Source organism: Toxotes jaculatrix, chromosome 8, assembly GCF_017976425.1.
Source record: "Toxotes jaculatrix isolate fToxJac2 chromosome 8, fToxJac2.pri, whole genome shotgun sequence".
Taxonomy (NCBI): domain Eukaryota; kingdom Metazoa; phylum Chordata; class Actinopteri; family Toxotidae; genus Toxotes; species Toxotes jaculatrix.
Window position 1 is genome coordinate 3,660,422 of NC_054401.1, and position 19,110 is coordinate 3,679,531.

General features: G+C 42.7%; 1 protein-coding gene across 3 annotated transcripts; it reads right to left on the minus strand.

Annotated features, from left to right (window-relative positions):
• Nucleotides 1-496: 496 nt before the first annotated feature.
• LOC121186151 (glucocorticoid-induced transcript 1 protein) lies at nucleotides 497-18,699 on the minus strand. 3 transcript variants are annotated; one of them, XM_041044808.1, is made up of 9 exons: nucleotides 18,558-18,699; nucleotides 18,040-18,410; nucleotides 13,253-13,401; nucleotides 6,669-6,758; nucleotides 4,842-4,967; nucleotides 3,659-3,796; nucleotides 2,074-2,263; nucleotides 1,656-1,776; nucleotides 497-1,352 (listed from the first exon to the last, which is right to left on the minus strand). In XM_041044808.1, exons 2-9 carry the CDS (start codon nucleotides 18,344-18,346, stop codon nucleotides 1,001-1,003), a joined length of 1,473 nt encoding a protein of 490 aa, XP_040900742.1. In that variant the 5' UTR covers nucleotides 18,347-18,410; nucleotides 18,558-18,699; the 3' UTR covers nucleotides 497-1,000. The 3 variants fall into 3 exon arrangements, with proteins under 3 accessions (XP_040900742.1, XP_040900743.1, XP_040900741.1); XM_041044809.1 differs by having other exon boundaries at nucleotides 4,842-4,964; nucleotides 18,040-18,405; nucleotides 18,558-18,684; XM_041044807.1 differs by having other exon boundaries at nucleotides 18,040-18,405; nucleotides 18,558-18,684.
• Between the last annotated feature and the right edge of the window lie 411 nt (nucleotides 18,700-19,110).

Below are 19,110 nucleotides of genomic sequence, written 5' to 3' on the forward strand. Positions count from 1 at the left end.
GGTTGGTTATTTGGTCTCTGAATAAACAGCTGATATTAGCATTTTGTGTTGAGCTTACCAAGTTTTAATAGTGATCAGACTAGAAACGCAGCTCTAAGTCTTGGCTTGTAAGCCTGTGGGGTGGAGCCTGCACACCAGCGACTGATGGTTTCACACTGACACTGTGCTACAAATACTTTAAAATAAACAAATAAAACATAGGCCGTGGCCTGCATCTGTCTGAGCCAGGTCTTAACAAGTGCAAACGTTGTGGTTACTGTGGGGGGAAAGTATTCTGACTGTAAGACATCCAAGTATGTTAAAAACATGGAACAAGCCTTTCCCATCCTGTCAAAAAGCTTACATATATGCACTTAAGATTTCAGCTCGCTGAAAACTTGACAGCTAACAAGCTGGTTAGATAACATGAGTAGAATGTGTTTCTGATATTTCATAGTTGTCTCTTCTCAAAGTTTTGGATTTTCTCCTTTTTAATTTCAACTTGATAAAACTGCCGGTGCTACGTAACACAATAATTTGAGCAGTCATCTCTATTTTTTTTTTTTTGCAAACGAAAGCAAAGCTATTTTTGTTATGGGTGATGGTACATGGGAGAAGGCTAGGTTAGTGGTGGGTAAAGAGAGCCTGTGCCCAAGGTCAGCACACTCTAAAAATCTGAGTGACAAACCATCTAGTTTTTTTGTTTGTTTTTTTTTTTGTTTGTTTTGTTACAGACAGCGGAACAAACACTGGAACCGAGCAGAAAAGCTTGTGCAGCAGGATGCTGGTACCATTTTCCTCCTAAGTGTTTGTCACTTCTAAACCTTGGGCACTCCCTGCTGGCTAAGGTTAGGATTAACGGAGTGCAAGGATTTTTTTTTTGTTGCTTTTTTCATTATATGTATTTAATTTTTTTTGTTTTCGTCTTTTTTTTTTCTTTTTTTTTTTTTTTTTTAAACCATACCACCTGACTAGTTGAAATGTTTTAGCTGTGGGTGGTTTGGTCATGAATACCTGAGAACTAGCTGGTGAGGAGAACTTGTGCGGAGCCATCTTTCCCCACATCGGCGTCGGGGCTCTGGCTGTCTGTGCTGTTGTCTGTGTTTACGTCTGTGCTTTTGTCGGTGCTCCAGTCAGTGGAGGCCGGAAAGGTAGGTAATGGTGCAGCGGGCTGAGTCGGGGTCACCTGAGGCCCAGGGCTCTCACTGCCATGGAGACCAGGGTTGGTTGAGGAGCAGGACAAAGGAGAAACAGGGGAGAAGAGGGAGGAGCAGAGGAGTTTGACGGGGCAGAAGGCAGAGCCCCTGGGAATGAAGTTCACCTTGTTTTTGTCCGGGCATGAGAACAGAGGGAAGCCTTTTGATTTGCCGGACCTGAAGACAACAGAAGTTGGGCTCAGTATTCTTGCTTATTTCCTGTTTATATCACTGTTCAGATTAAATACAAGTTATTTATTCTACATAACCATTTTTTCCTCATCCCTGCCACCCTCAATGCAAATAAGCTTGGTCCATGAAATAGTACTGTATCTATTCTTTTTTTCTTTTAATGATCAGTATGCTCAGTGTTGAGACAACAGCATGATTTCCCAGTAGCAAAGTGTCAAGCATGGAGATGCATTTAAACCTTGCACAGATCTTGAAATGAAAGACGAGAAGAAAAAAAAAAAAACTTACACCAACTCCTCAAATACTTTGACCTTCTCACAGCCCTCTGGAGGTTCCCGTTTAAACATGTAGCTGTTGTTAGGTTTGGGAGAAGTGGCAAACTTGGGGAGAGGAGAACTGCACACACTGTCTGAAAATACAGTAAAGAACATAACAGATTTACTTTGCCTGTGTTTGGTTATGGTACGACAAACAGGAAAATACGAAGCTTTGGTTATGGGACATTGGTTCTTAGGAACTGCAATGTGCTTGTGTATTGTTTAACAACTTTCGCTTAAGACAAGCAGCTCTACGCCTATATCTTAATAAGACTTTTTTCTCATATGCAGTTATACTCACCAAGACCTGTCGGCGCACTTTGTGTTGTGGAGTTCCTCTTTAATTCACTGAACACTAAGGCTGCATCTGACAAACGGTGAAGGCTCACCTTTGTCTATGTCCTCTGCAGAGCAGGGGCTTCCGTCAGGGGAGTGGAGGTGGTCCGAGCTGTAGGGGCGGGACGACGGGCTGGAGTCACCACTTGAAGGTGCCTGTGTGTCTGTGTCACGTGTTTCCCCGCTGTTGCTGTAGCGATGCGGAGGAAACGGGGGGCGACGGCCATCCACCGCATCCATGGCCTGCAAGGTCAGAGTGAGAGGTTGTGCATTGATGTACATGGATCCTAAAAATGGCAGCGGTGATGCTTAATGTTTAGAGAGAAGCATAACTCAAAGGTCACATTCAATCCATCATAACAGCCAACGTGTCCTTGAACAACCCACGTGAACTGTTGACGTGTTCCTGTGCAAGATGCTCAACAACTACCTGCTCACTCAGTCTGGGTTAAACACAGCAGCAGAAAAAAAAAAAATCCAAGAATGACTGGAACTAAAAGGCCTCTGGTGTGTTTGTCTGTCTGTTTAAAGGGCAATTGGAGAAGCAAACACCGCACCAGATGGTAATACTTGACAGTAGATGAACAGTGTGATATGCAGAGAGTTCTGCTTTGGCACAGCTGATTCAAACGAGAGAGCAGGGGCAAAAAAAAAAAGGCTTGGTGCACAGCAGGCTGTAAATCTGTGGTGGTGTGATGTTTGTATGTGTGTTTAAACTGTGTGTGTGTTTGTGACTTTCTAAGAGGGAAGCTTTACAGACCTGCCAAGGTTTACTACCCCGCATCAGGCAAGATTTACAGGTCTACTCGCCTCCAAGATATTTAATTCAGTGTGAGTGAGAATATATGTGTCTAAGTGTGTTTGTGTGCATGTAATAAATTTTAAGCATAGCCCAAGAAGCTATTTTTGACCACAGGTATATTCATATATATAAACCTTAAAGTTTCACTGATACTGATGATAAAAAAAAGTTTATTTTGTGTTTTGTCTTAATTGATTCAATTTGAACATGTAGGCTGTTCAATTTTAAGTCCAACACATATTTCCATCACACGGCACTGCGTTCACTGACACGTGAAGGATGCCGGATGCACCAAAGAGCAGCTAAGGTGAAGGGGATTGTTGGGATGTGCACATCCAGGGAGCAAACTTGACAAATGTGCTGCCTTTGTGGAGAGTTGACGCACATCAGCTCTGGGAAATAGCACAATGATGTGTCCTACGGAGGTGAAACCAACAAGACTCAACCTCTGTGCCATGGGTGTACATAGAAAACAATGGGTGTGTCTGTTTGACGTGCGTTATACATTGTGTATATCGCTTGTTAGGTGGTTAAGCAAGTTTAGAATGATGGCAAGTTCCAGTCCTGTGTTTTGGTTTTGATGGTGATGCATTTTTGTTTACATCTGGATCACAGATTGCAGCTTTTGCTGTATTCACACCCATGTCAGCAGAACGGTAGAATGGGAAAAAGTCCCATTGTTGTGACTTGGGAGCCTTCGTGCAACACTGCAATTGGCAAAGGAAATTCACCCACACAGATGTAGCTTTAGGTGAGCTCATCTGCAGTTCTACAAGCATTTCAGATTATTCTTAAACACTGCTTGAACTGCTGCTGGTGTGTGCACATATCCTTACCTGTATCCCGTGTTCCCAGTCCTCTCTGATGAACACGTTCTCCAGCTCGTGGTTGATGCCCTCCACACTGCTCGGCACTCTGCATATGAGGGATTTTGGCACGGGGATTGTCGACAGGGCCGATGAAGTTCCCTTGTACTGGAAGGAAAGACAGGCAGACAAAAATCAAAAACAAGGGAAAACTTACGTATGCATCAAAACAATATATACTCAAATTCACATCCCTTTCAGGACACACCAAAAGACATTCAGATCAGTTGTGCAACACAGGACATAATACTGCAAGTGTCTTGGACCCTGTGACACCGAGATCTGCTTGCAGTACTGAACTGTCACTGATCCAGTTTCATGAGATATTTAATGGGTGGAGGCGCTCAGTTTGAACACATGTTACTGTAGTGGGATTAAATGTCATAGAGAACAAAAACAGAATTGATTGTGATCTACCACATGAGGGTATAGGGCATAGCATATCTCTGTTTATGTAAATTTTCCCACAGTGGTTGAAGTGTACTGTTGCTGGGCAGCTGTTAATGAATGAACACCAAACAAGGAGAGGACGGGGCATGCCCAGACACATTCCCCCGGTGCTCTCTCTCCTCTCCTCTTTTAAAACAACTGGTCAGAGTGGGGACTCATTAACTAGAACTCCTCAGTCGAATGCTGTGCAGCATGCAACATCATGAACATATGATCAAATATGGCCAACACACAAGACTAAAAACAAAAAAACCTCTACTACAATAAAAGTATACATGAACTTTCACTTGACACCTAATTCTCAAATAGTGGCTGCATTTTATTTTTACTATTGCATGTTGATAGACCTACAGTTCCATAACAATGAAGCTGAAACTAATGTAGAAAATGAAGGTAAAATCCTGATGAATTTACTCACTTAATTTAGTTAAGTGAGTAATGTAGAAAGCCGCCTTGCTTAACCCTGGTATTTTCATATTCAGTTCCCTTATCTTCAGCAGCTGTGATATGGTTTGGTCACCGACTGTTTCATTTGTGTGTGTGTTTTTTTTTTTTTTGGCTTGGCTGCTAAGCTACCTTATCGTACCACCACTGCGAGGCTAAAATCTTGCATCATCAAAGTCAGTTAGTTAATGCTTTCACCTGAAAAGAGCATGCCGGTGACTTAGTTTGGCACAGCATGAATGTTGACAAAATAACTCACCTGAGGTTGGCATGCAGCGCCGTGCTGCGCCTGCTGCGGCAGCTGCAGTGAGCTCTGCTCCCTGTCTTTACTCTGCCGGCTGACCTGTTTGCTGCGCTGCAGCTGCAGTCTCAGTTTAGCAATCTGCTGGAAGAAAAGTAACATCACTTCAACAAATGATAGCTCACAGCCAAGTTATGGAGGCAATGTTTCCATCAATGTGTGAATTTTAACTTTTCCCATCGGTCCAAAACTCAAAACTCAATTTACTATAATGTTAATACAAGAAGAAGCGGCAAAGTTTTCCATTTGAAAAGCTGGAAATGTCAAATGTTTGGCATTTTTTCTTTAAAAAAAATTAACTGGTTATCAAATTAATGGCTGATTAATTTCCTTGAAATAAAAGCTGATATGGCAGCTGATATTTGTTTTTAATGATGTTCCTCCTTTTTGCAACAGATGAGAGAATATGGTTGGTGTTGGGCTTTACCACAGACGTATGTAGTACTGCGTGCACCAATAAAGACTGATTTGAATACTGTTGCAGCACAGTATATTATATTATATACTCAGCCATGTATGTCTGATGATGAAGCAAGTTAGATCAGTAGGTGTTTCTGCATATGGCCCAGTATCAGCCTAAAAACAGGATACCCTTTGTGAGCCTAACAGACGCAGTTGTACTAGGCAGACAAAGGTGTGGTCTTCAATGCTGATCTTGTAATCCTGGCAACACAGTCAACAAAGAGACTCGCTCTTTTCATAGATGTCCTCCCACACATGTAATCGTAGAGGTTAGAGAGCTATAATGCAGTTCACTACATTCACTGAGTGACCGCAGCAGTTGATTATGACAAGTCCAGGCAGACTTAATGTACTCTCAGAGGACCAGAGAGAGAGAGGTTTTCCTGGCTGTGTGACACTACTGATGGTGAAGACCAAGGGCCTGGGTTTGTCTGCAGAAAGTCTGCAGAAACACCACATTTAGTTAATGCGTACGGCCGCATTTATACTTGAATGCTGTTTAATAATACATTTTATGCATCTCTAGTGACTGTATTCATTAAAATATATCACTTCCTGTCTCCCTGCTGACATTGCTGAGGTGCAATGTTCCTACTCGCAGTGTAAATCCACACTGCGTCGAATTCTATTCACAATAAAAACCTGAACACTTCCATATCTCGTCTTAACAGTTTAATAATGGTCTTTAAGTGTGGCTGAAACAGATTTTTGAAAGTGTAAAGGTTTTAAATACTATTTTCCCTGGTGTGCGTCATTAACATTTTGGAACTACTCTTATGCTGGAAACAGAAAAATATGAGCGTGAGGCTTTTAAGCAACAGGAGTTACCCTCAGTTACAGAGTCAGTTCACTCTAGTGGAAGCTGAGGAGGGAACAATATGGCTATTTCACCCTTGAGAGGATCTCCTGCACTGTCTCTCAAAAACAACAGGCCATAATGAGATACAATGGTGCAGTTGAGTGGGAAACAGAGGGGAGAAGGAGGTTAAATTTAGACTGTGGTCTGGAAAGCTGGAGACCTAATAGCTCCATGTGGTCGGCTGGTTGGCCACCAAGCCCGGCAGATAGACAGGAGTGGAAACCAAGCTTAAGGAGCATAATATTTAGGCTGACCTCAGACCCTGACAAATAAAACACATTTTGAGTAGATGCAATGAACCTCAAAAATGACAAAAACATGCTCTTCGATTTGGCTGCGTGAACGTTTTAAACTAGTAGACAGAGTGCTGACACTGCGGCACTGTGTTAATCCGCTGTCTGTGGTGGTTGTTGTCAGTAGCAGCTGTGGCTGGCGTGAGCCCGTGTTAACGCAGGTGAATCTACCTCTTTGAGGTGGTCTGCGCTGCCCCAGGAGGCCGACCGCTGGTGAGGACTTCCCTGCTCTGCTCCTTCGTCGATCCAGAGGCCTGGAGTCTGAAACACAGAAACATAAATGCTGACACACAACCACATTACACAACTTCTTATCATTTCCTCTAGCACACACACTCACACTCACACATACACAACGCTGTTCACGCTGCTGATACATGCTCCATATGTACTGTGAGGCACTGTGGCCACCAAACTGCATGTCTTGTTTTGCATAGGCACACAAAGACAAGTAGATGTCCTCGTGAACAAGAGCATAAGCACACATTTCCATTGTGTGTGGATGCAAATATGTCTAAACAGAATACCGTACATTACACTCCCATTAAAACGGACAAACGTGTAGTCCTTGTTGAGTCTTGTTTTGCCCATCAAGAGTCACACGTCTTATGAAATGTGCTTTATTTATTTTATTTGTTTGTTTGCACATTAAAAAGTTATAATAAACTATATATGTACACTAAGACATTCACACACAAACAAATGCACTTACAAATTCTACCTACTGTTACATACATATACTCAAATATAAATTACATACAGAAGAGGTATGAAGCTAAAAGCTAATTGAAGGACCTCTCCTACAAACTCATGAAGTGTCCTTAATTAAAAAACTGAATCGCTAATGTGATCCCACATTGTGAAGGCACTCAATATGTGGGCATCAACTAAATTTCTAAAATGTAAAATGTTTGGATAAGCAGTTGAGAAGGATGTGGATGAAAGCAGTAATCAGTGCCGTGTGTTCAAGAGTAAAGCTAAAAAATCTGGAATCAATGAAAATGAGCAAAACAGTCACGAGATACCATCCCTGAGGAAAGAACTACATTCAACAGGAAAAACTAAAGTTATAGCATGTTTGACTGTTTCCACTAGTGAGCCAGATTAAGATAAATACATCTGTGGCGGGGCTTAAAACTCTTTTTGTCTGCAGCCTAAACCGACTAGTACATTCCAAAATCCACCAGCATCACTTAACAAGGCCAAATATAGTTTGAGAAAAATAATTACAGGGCTACCAAATAATATGTGTTTACCTGCCAAGACGACATCTTTGTCAACCACAGGTGACATTTACAAGGACCTTGCTAGCAGCTGGTGTTGGTTCCCACCGTGGAGCTTCCACCTTTCCCCTTCAGTAGTGAAAGTCTACAAATTAGTCTAACTATCTAGTCTACGTAGACAACTCTGATTTCCTGAGTACCTACGGCACAATGCAAGGCTTATGACAGGTCAACGAGTCCACAGAGAAAATTTATGTTTTCAGTACACCAGTAAGACAACAACTGATATACAAAACATTCGCCGCCAGTGAGCACAGAGGCAGTCCTGTCTCACTGAACATGTCTTTTAGACCTCTACTGCATAAACAAGGAAACGGTTAAGTTATGTAAATATATGCAAAAACAGCACCAGACTGAGGATGTTTCATAGGGTTGTCTGAAACCACACACTTCCCCCTGATTATGCATATCAACAGTGCCTCAGTCCTCAAACAAGTCCTTAAACATCCGACGTTTTTCTGGTTAGCACAATCGTACAAAACATCTTAAATGTCAGTGTCTTCACAGTGCCTTATGTCTGACCCCACGCAAACAGACAAGCCTCTATGGCTCTCCAACTAACGCACAAGCCTTGCCCTATGATATGGAATATCACACTGAATAATGAGGAACACCCGTGAAGCCCTTTGCGCTCGCTTGCTGGCGCTGGTTTCCCCAGAAAAGAACAGCGAATTAAATGGGTGCTTGTGCTCTCATAAAGGGACGACTGTGCTTGGCCACGCTGGAAGGCAGATGTGTAGCTAGCCTTTAGCATTAACATTTTGTGCATGGCCTGTGGAATGGCTTGCGCTGTTTGATGCCTCTGCCAAACACTGAGAGGCTTGATGCTGCGGCCTAATCCGTTCATACAGAATGCAGACTTCTGTAAAACAGGCAAACAGGCTTTATGGAGACATGAACTTAGCTGCTGAGGAAAGACTAAGTTCTCACAGATGTTTCATGATGTCAAGTTGCCGTGCTACTCCCACTACTTGTATCTCAATGTGAAACGCAGTTATTTGGCGGTGAGTGATATGTATAGGTTTCCATAGAGCGGTGTTTGCTTGAGAATCACAATGGGGGGGATCAAGGCCGGGGTTAACTTTTACAGGACATATATGTCCATATTATTGGACATATTTCAGTTCAATTCCATACCATTCACTTTAGCTATTTACAGGTGATATTGTCCTTCAGTGTTTCATTTTCATAAGCATTAAATTAATCCTTTCTGAACTGATTTAAATAAAGTGGCAATGATAGAAATAAGAACATCATTGTTAAAAGTGATGATAACTTTCAGTATACAGAAAAAAAAAAAGGTTAAACAGTAAATACAGCATGATGACACCTGATGTGTGAATTCAGCCTGAGGCTAATACCCTAGTTGTTTGAATTTCAACGGGGCTCTTCAGTTTTAAATTTCAAGAATGCAAATAACTTTTAAAATATCAACAGTCCATAACTGTCACCCCTACGGGGGCTTGCACGTTTTTCTTTACTGTGGACATCTCAGCTTGGACTCCTCCATTTTTTTTTTTTTTCAGTTATCCATAGCAGAAGAAGACAGTTAAAATACTGCAGGCTATCTTTCTTTATTAACTCTGTTCCCCACAAACAAACTGTCTGTTGACCAGAACACCCACCTTTATTTACCTCAGAGGCCCTTTTTTATCATGCTAGCTCTTGAACTTCCGGCCTGAGCTGTGTGCTTTGTAGACCTGTGTGCCAGGTGTTGTGTCTGATAGTGTACTGCTGTACAGATAAAACCCTGTTACGACAGCCTGCAGTTTTGCTTCCCATTATGATTCCCACCCAAAGGGTTACATGCAGGCAACATCCTCAAGAATCCAGCTCTGTTCCAAAGCAGGAAATAATGACTGGGCTTCAATAGAATTGCTGTGGAATTTGTGCTGGTTTGTTTAGACTGCATGTTGAGACATGTGGACAGCGTGCCACTGCTATCATTTGGTGAGGTTTAAAGATGAGAACATGCATTTTGATTTGGTGAGTTGATTTTGTATATCTTCTGCATGACTGAAACTCAGTAAGCATTACAGAAAACACAGGTATCTTTAAAAGGGCATTTTTGTTGTTTGACCTTGTTTCAAGCTGTATATTCAGATAAACAAATAATCTACAACATACACCATACAACATACATATGAGGTAAATATGGGGTAGTGCTATTGGATCACCGGTGATAGCATACATATAGTACAGCTCTCAAGTGGGATTAATTGTGTGTCACGCAGCACAAGTTGGATGCCTGGCAATGGCACGGTGTTAAGCATTTGTGGGCAACTTGTGTTTGGCACCACTGGTTCAGCAGCTGTCAGCAAAAAAAAAAAAAAAAAAAAAGAAAAACTTTACCCGGCATATTCTCAATACATATTCCTGGCCAATAAAGAAACTCTTTAAGCACATTCACAGTGGTTTGAAAAACAGCAGGCCAGTTTATTTTGTTTGTCCTTCCATTGCGTTTTTCAGATTACAAATACAGACTACTGATGAGCTATTTCCTCTCACGAAGGGGCCGAACACGCACGCATGTGAGCGGTCAGCTGGCCGTCGGCTGTGGCCTTTGTGTTCTAGTGCAACTTTTAACAGAAGACGTGAGGCGACGCACACTGTTTGATCAGTCTGCTTTTGTCGGTCGTAGTTCTTTGAGGCTGGCTTGGTGTGTCAGGGCCCTAATCTTCATACAGACATTCTGTGTTCTGTAACCACAGGGCCTAGGGCACACAGACCTATCCCGGAACAGTGATTAGCATATGTATGGGCCCTCTGCTCCTCAACTCCCACACAAAAGGCAGGCGGGCTGTGCAACCACGAGGGCCAGGTGGTAAGCAGTGGGATTTCTCCTCGCCTCAGCCATAGCCGGGGGGACAGGTGCAAACAACTTCACCTCCATGCAGGGCTACATTACAGCTCAAAGGAGAGGCTGTCTTGAACTTGTGCAGTGCACAACAAAAGAAGCCAGGGGACCTTTTGTCTGCTTCTTTCTGCTGTTGTGTCTTATAAAAAGAGCCGGGCCCAGGCATAGCTTGTTAACAGGAAACGGTCTCTGACTATCCTTGGGGGAGTTTGTGCATTTAATCGCTCAAGGACTGTCAAGTGTGTCACACTCTCCCACATCATTACAACATAGCCAAATGTTTTCCATCTAAAATTTCCACAGCTTTGACAGACATAAATCTCCTAACTGGATCTTCATCTCAGTCTGCCCTCAAACAGATCCTTGCTGATAATGGCTGGGAAATACAGTCAAGGCCATGGCACCAGATAGCACGGGCAAATACCACAATATGTTAAAGAAACAGTGGGTAGGTATGCAAGATCACTGGGTATCTGAGCCCAGACGTTTCTGAGCATTAACATTTTTCAAGACGTGATAATTACCAAATTGATTTTCCATACTTGTCCAGTCTTTCCAGAGCTGAACAGGAACCCTGTAATTAGAGGTGTTTACTCTGCATACAGCCACTTCAAGAAATCTTGCAAGGCCCTCTCGCCACTTCCTCAGCCTACACACAAAGAAATGAAGCCCATGTAAATGAGGCTTGGCGGTCCTCATTCAGATACATGAAAGGCTTCTGTTAGCAAAGAGGGAGCAGCCCTTGTCATGATCATGCATATTCAATATTCTTTCATAACACAAACCCACCCCCACACCCCCCCCCCCCCCCCCCCACACCCCCCCCCCCCCCCCCCCCCCCCCCAAAAAAAAGAACAAAAAAAAAAAGCTCTTTGAGAAAAACTGCATCTAACCATCAGTCACATGGCAAGATTAGTGTGTGATCATGTGTAGGGCTGCTGTCCAGGAATACTGTGGTCAGGCTGAATGTGAAATCCATACATAGGCCTTATGAAGTGTTAGAATGTTTTAAAATGTGGTGCTGTGAGGGAATTTCGGGCTTTTTACCCTAACGTCTACACGGCTTGTATTGGCAGCAGAGTCTACCACCAGATTACTTTAACAAAATCTTTGGCCATGCTTTGTAATTGTGTCTCCTTCACCAGCCACTATGACAGAAACCAAGAATTATTTGGTCCTAACTACCAGAATTTTCTGTGACAGAGAACTGAACGTGAGGGGTGAATCTGGGGATTTACCACACGCTGTGACCTAAGGGTGGGCCATGTGGACTTACAATAATGTCATATTTTTTATGTCAAAATTTGAACTAGGCCCAATGCAGACTAAACGCAGACCATATTGGCTAAAATGTGTCCAACCCATGACTATTAAACTAACTTCAGCCAGGCGTAGCCTTTTGGCTCCTCTTCTCAGAACTTCAAACAACAATGCAAATGTATGATGTGAATGCAGAGCTGAATCACACAGATCTTGCCACATTCTCTCGAAATTATTTTTACCTTTATGAGACAGCTGACAGAGTAAAGAGAGGCAAGAAACAAAGTGAGAGAGTGGGATCATGTTGTATGCCCCTCTCGCTATCAGGGTACAGGGCCCTGTGTCTCTGATGTTGAGCTTATCAAGCCACCTGCACAATGCCAAAGTTTTATTTGACCTTTATTTAACCAGGAAAAGGTTTCACTGCGATTAAAACTATTTTACAAGAGCATCCTGGCCAAGAGAAGCAGCAGCACAAGACAGGCAGCCGCACATATACATGTGTTAACAAGCCGCGGCATTGTTGGCATCATGGCATGAACGTTTTTTTCTAATCACACAGTGATTTACACCACAACTGAGTTGCAAAGTGGAAGGAGCCATTTTGGCCGCCCCCTGGGTCCAGAGGTTAAATCCCATTCATTTTTCCCATAGACAATGCTATGTGACTCACATATGGAGCACTTCTACAGCTTGGATCAGCATGAAACTCTTCTGGTTAAATCATTAGTAAAAAAAAAAAACCCCAATACGAACAGCTGCGTTAGAAAACATCTGGCTCATTGATAAAACATGTTGGGGGAGAGGTTAACTACAACTCCCAAGGTGTGTTTCAGAAAGAAATCCAATCACCGGGGCGGGGGAAGGCTACAGATTACAGTGTTGAGAAAACTGGCAACACAATGTGCAGCTTACACAAATTTACTTTTGGATTCTGAATTAATTTTGGATCAGTTCAGCAACCTTTGTTCGCAAATTTCAAATTTAATATTGCTTGGACTCACACCTCCGACTGGCCTCTTCTCCATGGCAACAGTGGCTGAGCCTCTATTGTAGCATTTATACACATCCACCATGCCCAAACATGATTTGCCAGAAACACAGCTAAAATAATTCAAAGTGGTGGTCATAATATAAACTAACAGGACTGTTACATTATCTAAGAGAGTTGAGTTTATGTTAAGTGATACTAAAGACACTAAAGATTGTTTTAAAATGGGAATACAGAACGAAGAAAAGCACCTTGGGGAAACTCTTGGTTCTTCCCACGTCACAACTCTATTATCATGTAAAATATGATATCCAACCCCTATTCAGGCCTATAGCCGAGATAGGATTCTCTGAATGGTATGTACCTGTGTGGCTTTGTCTTTCATACAGGAAGGGTAGGGTCCATGGGCGTCCCGAGGCCACTGGCCAGTGAGGTATGGCCCTGTGATGGCGTCCAAGGAAGATGTCCGCCGAATGGCACTGGAACTCCGAACCTGTAACTTGGACCTTTCTGCTGTGGATTGGGAAAAATAAAGAAACAGGATAAGGCACGCACAAACACTAATGCAGGCATCAGTGCACAGTGAACAATAATGCCAGTCACCCTGAGGCATCATTTGCCACCTTTCCTGATTATGTCAATCAGAATAAGTTAAACATACAGTATTAAAATGTCACTGTGTAATAAATCTCTCAGTGCAAACGTGTACCCAAGGACTTGAAGCTATATTCTGAGCAGCACATCAACTCTTATGATTCACATTTTTAGAAAAAAAAAAAAAAAAGTCATGTCAAAACAGTCATTCATCTAAACTGAAAAGCAAACACGTAAAGTCAGTCAGTTTCCTTGGACTGGTTTGTTCACTGTGTTGTAGTAATTGTACCTTGATCCTAGAAACCTACCTAGAAACTTTGCTTTCAAGGTATGGACACTTTTCCAGTCTCACAAGTATTAGTGCAGAGCAGGGTAGGCTTGAGAGCTGAGGCCTGAAGCTAATGTAAATGGCTGAGCAGGAGTATCTGACGTTATGAGAGCAGTCTGCTGTGAGCCAGAGAAGTTAAGCACACACCACCCACATAAGAACTCATAAACAACCACACCACAATGCACATCAATACTGCCTGCATCCACTCAACATTCCTGCAGTGACACGCAGTAAAATAAAAAAAAAAAGAGAAAAACAAAACATGCAAACACAAAGACATTAGCATGAGAGTAAAGTGAGGCTGCAGTATGAACAATTTATTAGCTTCGTTTGCACTTTGTGTGATTAGCTAAAGTCAATGAAAGCTTAATTTCTGCTTCTGTATCAAAAGAAGACAACAGGAATAGATGGATGATCAGGAAATATTCCCATTTACTCCACTCCTTGTCTGAGCAGGCTGAGGCCGAGGCCTTTCCAACATGACCACACAAACCAACACACGCAGACTAAACCATCTACATGAGGCACCCCTCTCCTAGCAGAACTACACAGCCATTCATTGTTGTTCTTTGTTCATACAATACACAGGCCTACCCACCCAAAGGTATTGCCTAAGTAAGCTCACTGGGCTACAGTAAAATTCCCTGAAGCATTGTAGACAAAGGAAGCAGGCTAAATTTCCATCAATATTGATATAGGCCAAGCCAGTGCTCTCAGAACTGGGATTGTGGTTATTTTCCATCGTCTCCCCACTTGCCAGACTAGAATAATCTCCTGATGAGAAAAAAGAAACAGTGTGGAAGAAGCCAAGACATCAAAGCAGTCCATCTGCTGATTTCAGGGTTAAGTGAGTGGTGTCTGTGATATTAAAAGGAATATTTTCAGGCTGAACTTTCCTTCACTGACCATTTGGTAATCTGTGAAAAAAAAAAAAAACTCCACATTTCCAGGGATAAATGGCTGGTTTATTAACTGTAGGGCAGAAGCAAATGTGAAAACAAACATGTGGTCCAAATCAGTAAACCATAGCAAAACGGTTTCCTGTAGGTTTTCACAAGGCTGCATGACACTGGCTGAGAGGAAAATCCTAAAAATTTAGCTTGATCTTGAGATCACAGAACAAAATCACTGCACACTTGGTATCTCAGAAGTGCTCAGTTAAATGAAACTACAACGCTAGCTGATGCTAAAAATAACCTGGTAGGAGTTTTGCTTCGCTTTTAAAAGACATACAAACAATCTCGGACTAATACAGTTCAGTTCAACTGGACATTATTGTAATTGCTCACATTACCTACACAGTGGATAATGAAGCATGAAATTGCCTACTGGCAAGACTGTGCAAGCTGACTGTTGTTAAAGAGAGGTTTAAAAACAATATATAAACAATGGACACAGTATTTGGTTTTACTGAACTGTTAATTCTTTACAAACAAATGCTGAGTCAGTAGAAAACTGGTATCCATTTTTAAAAACTGGTTAATGTTACTTTATAAGCAAAAATGGACCAATGGACCAAAAAGCCCTTAAAAGACTTTCTGAGACCCTGTGACATTCAGATTTCTTCGAGATTAAAAAATAATATTTGTAATATTACTCGCTGTATAATAAATTCCTGATGCAGAGAGAAGAATACTTGTGACAATGCAAGTCAATGTACAATATTTCACCTAATGAATAATGCATATTGCACACCATCATGACTACGCTGGAATCAAATGTTTGATCGCACAATTATGGTGGGATCCTGTAAACGACTCAGCTACCCCGTGGTTCATGGCCAAACAATATTCTAGATGAGTTGTTTAAGTTAAAAGTGTGTTAATTGCAAGCAGAAATTTGAGGAGGCACTGTCTTTCATACAATATGAAGGATGATATTAATCTTGGCCATGATGTTTTACAGTTATGAGTTTCAGCATCTGTCCCTCAGCTTGTCAGGAAATGGCTTGTTAGCATTATAACAATCCATCAGTGAGTCCAGTGGGTACGTCCCACAGCAAGCCAGCTCAGGCTAGTTTGAATGTATCTGAATGGATGAGAAAGGTATGCTAACTGTGCTAACTGTGCTAACAATGCCAACTTTGCCACTGAACAGTGAAAACTAAGTAATCTTAACATCACATCAATGTTACCCTTCAATTTCCAGATGATTTACAGTGTTGAGCTGTGATATGCAGGCCGATAAAACGGCAGGAAAAAAAAAAAAACAGTGCAGTTCAGCCAGAGTCGACTGATTTGGACAACAAGCTCATTTTCACATTTGGTCCTACTCTGCAGTTTGAATGGGTGACAATGAAGCAGGGCTGTTTCAGCACAGCTGGCACTTTGACAGAGAGCGGGACTTTCATTGTTGGGACAGTATGGTAAGAGAATGATGTCATGCTGATGAACCCAAAACGTCATAATGTGTAATATAACACCCTTTACTCTTGTCCTTGATCATCGGGCCAAGATCTGAACACCAGTGCAGTCCATTACCACATACACATTGTCTGGCAGCAACACTCATGGTACTGTGGGGCACTTTGGACTGAATTTCCCACCAAATGGCAAGCATTATGTCTGTGAGTGGGTTCAAAGTGCTTCAGAGAATGAGAAAACACACAGCACAAAGCCCACATCAAGCTAGGCTGCTGTGCTGAAAGGTGAAGATGACTAAATTATGCTCACATTGTAAAACATATTTGCTTCCTGAAAGATGCAAGACAATTTGCATGTCTGACTGCTAGCAGTCACCAACCCTCACTGATACGATCGCAGTCATCATCTGAGGCCTTTCATGTGTGTTTGGGCTGTGAGGTCACAGCCATGAAGGAGAGTCAAGTCTCCATCACCACTGCTGACATGGGACACTGGCCTGGGTTAGAGGTCGTCTCTTTCAGAGGACCGAGGTATGCATGGCATGCTGCAGGGGTGGGAAATCAACACCGACTGCTAGCCAAACACGGGTGAAATTCGTCATGCCTGGTAAGTCTGCCTACTCAGTTGTTGTAGAAGAGACATCGTTTCCTGCCATGCATGGTACGCTGGTCAAGGTTGGAGGTCATCTCATTCAGAGTACTGAGGAATGTGAAGCACGTCACAAACATAAAATTCCACACACAGCTCCACAATAACCAACATGCTGCACTGAAACAAGAGGGCTGCCATTTTGGTTAAAGGTAAGAGGGAGAAGCTATTAAACGAGATTAATGGAGGTATGTGGTTGATGTGTAGTGTGTGGGAATTTGTGACCTAATCTTGTTAAGTACAGAACCGTATTGTAGTGAGAATACCTGGGAATTCTGGGGAACTTATGCAGATTCAGAACTGAATCACCCACTGAGGTTGAACACAAACAGAATGTGACTCTTTCTGTCTCCAGAATCTGGAGGAAAAAAAGCAAGCTGTATTCACACACTTCCATATCGCAACGTGCTTCAAACACTTGCCAGATAATGTGTGGTTATGTCTGTGTTTTGTACAGAAAACACAGGGTTTGCAGACAAAAAAAACTGTATTCTTCCAGCACAACATGCAGCTCTGGCCTGCGAAAGGATAGAGCTACTAGTCTGAAAAATCGGCCACAGCGTTGATATTTGGCAAGAGAGGCTGCCACATAAATAAGATTTAGTAAGGCACTGGGAAATACGGATTTAGGGCTCCCTGGACTCTCATGTGGTCCTCCAGTTTGTCTCCTATCACTTCCACGGAGCAACTGAGCATGACATGAAACGACAAAGCACTTGTCTCCATATGAAAGGCAACATGGTGAGACTGAGCACATGGTCTGAATGTTCCCAGTATAGGTATAGAGTGAGGTCAGACTGGCAACACCTGACCATTCGCTCCGCACTGCTTCTACTGGGACTGACGTGGCCCCTGTTACAACTGAAAGCATGTCTTTCTGCCAATTCTCTCCTCCCCCTCTCTCCTGTCAAAAGTCCATAGGAAGTAGGAGAGCCAATAGTGCACTCTATTCTCTTTATGAGTGCCTAATTGTGTAAGTGGAGGATAGGCTAAATAGTTAATGCATCAACCTTCAGCAAATGAAATGTCAACCTTGTTCCAGACTTAGAAGCTACCCCCTCAAATATCTTACTTCTTATATCTTATCAAATTTATGCACAATTACAAAATGTGACTGTGTTAACTGTTAGTGAAACAAAAAAGTTACCATGCACGTGGTGACATGGCATTTCTTGGCCTATGTAAGGCAAAACAGTTTAAAATGAGTGTTTTTACCTCTGGAAACTGGAGAGTCTGGGGGACAGGAGGAGTCCCTATTTTCGGGGGACAGTCTTTGTTTTGCATTTGCACTTCCTGAACTGAGTGTCGGGCTGGAGGGGGGACTCGAGCCTCGGCTGTTCGTGGCTCCTCCGTAGAGGGTCTGCGCCCGCGTCGGGCTGCTCTGACCCGCACGCAGGAGCTGGTAGGGCACGGTGGCACGGATGGGGTGCAAGCGGCAGCTGCTGTTGTTGAACGAGCCGGGGGAGCCCGCATTGCTGCGTCTCACCCTCGGCTGCTGAAGCGAGTTGCTGGGGGCTGACATCTTCCGAAACTGGCTGTAATCCCTATAGCAGTAAGAAAGACGTACTGCCAAAGTTGCTGCTTCTCTGGTGGAGGAGGTGGTGGGGGAACGGTAAAATAAACATTAGCTTGTTAGCAAAAGAAAAAAAACGTTAGCTTCCTTTTTTAAAAATTTCAACTCATGCGCTCGAGGAAAAAAAGCTCCAGTACACGTTATTTTGTGATAAACTTACCTTTAAGATACTAACACATGCCGACGCGATCTGTAACCCCTACATATGCAACTTTAAAAGTTGTTTTTGACACTTCTTGAGACGTTTAATTCGCGTTTTCCAGCACTAGCTCCGTCTTCCCCATCACGTCCACTCACTCTAAATGACAGTTGTTTCGGCCAGACTACTGGCTGATGCCTGTGGGCGTGCCACGCTGCTCTCTTCTGGGCTCGCGATTGGACAAAGGCGTTGTACAGTAACGTCGCTGATTGGTGCAAGTTCGTCTATGGACCGTACTTTAAGCCAATCACAACAGCAATGTGTTCTTAGTATGGATAAAGTTTTTAGTGAGAATTCAATGGATTGATCATAGGTTTAACCTGCGTACTGTATATTTATTCAGTACTATAGTATGAGTATACTATAATACTGAATAAATATTACAGTTTACAGCTAATAAGGATATGACAGTCTTGCCACGAGGTCCATTAGAAGCTCTCCTGGTGTTTTTTTTTCTCAGCAGCAAGGCTAGATAGCTAACCAGGGCTCCGAAAGGCTCAGTTTTACTCCATAT

Coding starts and splice junctions, on each gene's coding strand:
- LOC121186151 (XM_041044808.1), bottom strand. CDS start 18,346: ATGTCAGCCCCCAGCAACTCGCTTCAGCAGCCGAGGGTGAGACGCAGC. Junction 4,968..6,668: donor GCGCAGACCACCTCAAAGAG/GTAGATTCACCT, acceptor CTTTTCTTCCAG/CAGATTGCTAAACTGAGACT. Junction 1,777..2,073: donor TGCAGAGGACATAGACAAAG/GTGAGCCTTCAC, acceptor CTGTATTTTCAG/ACAGTGTGTGCAGTTCTCCT.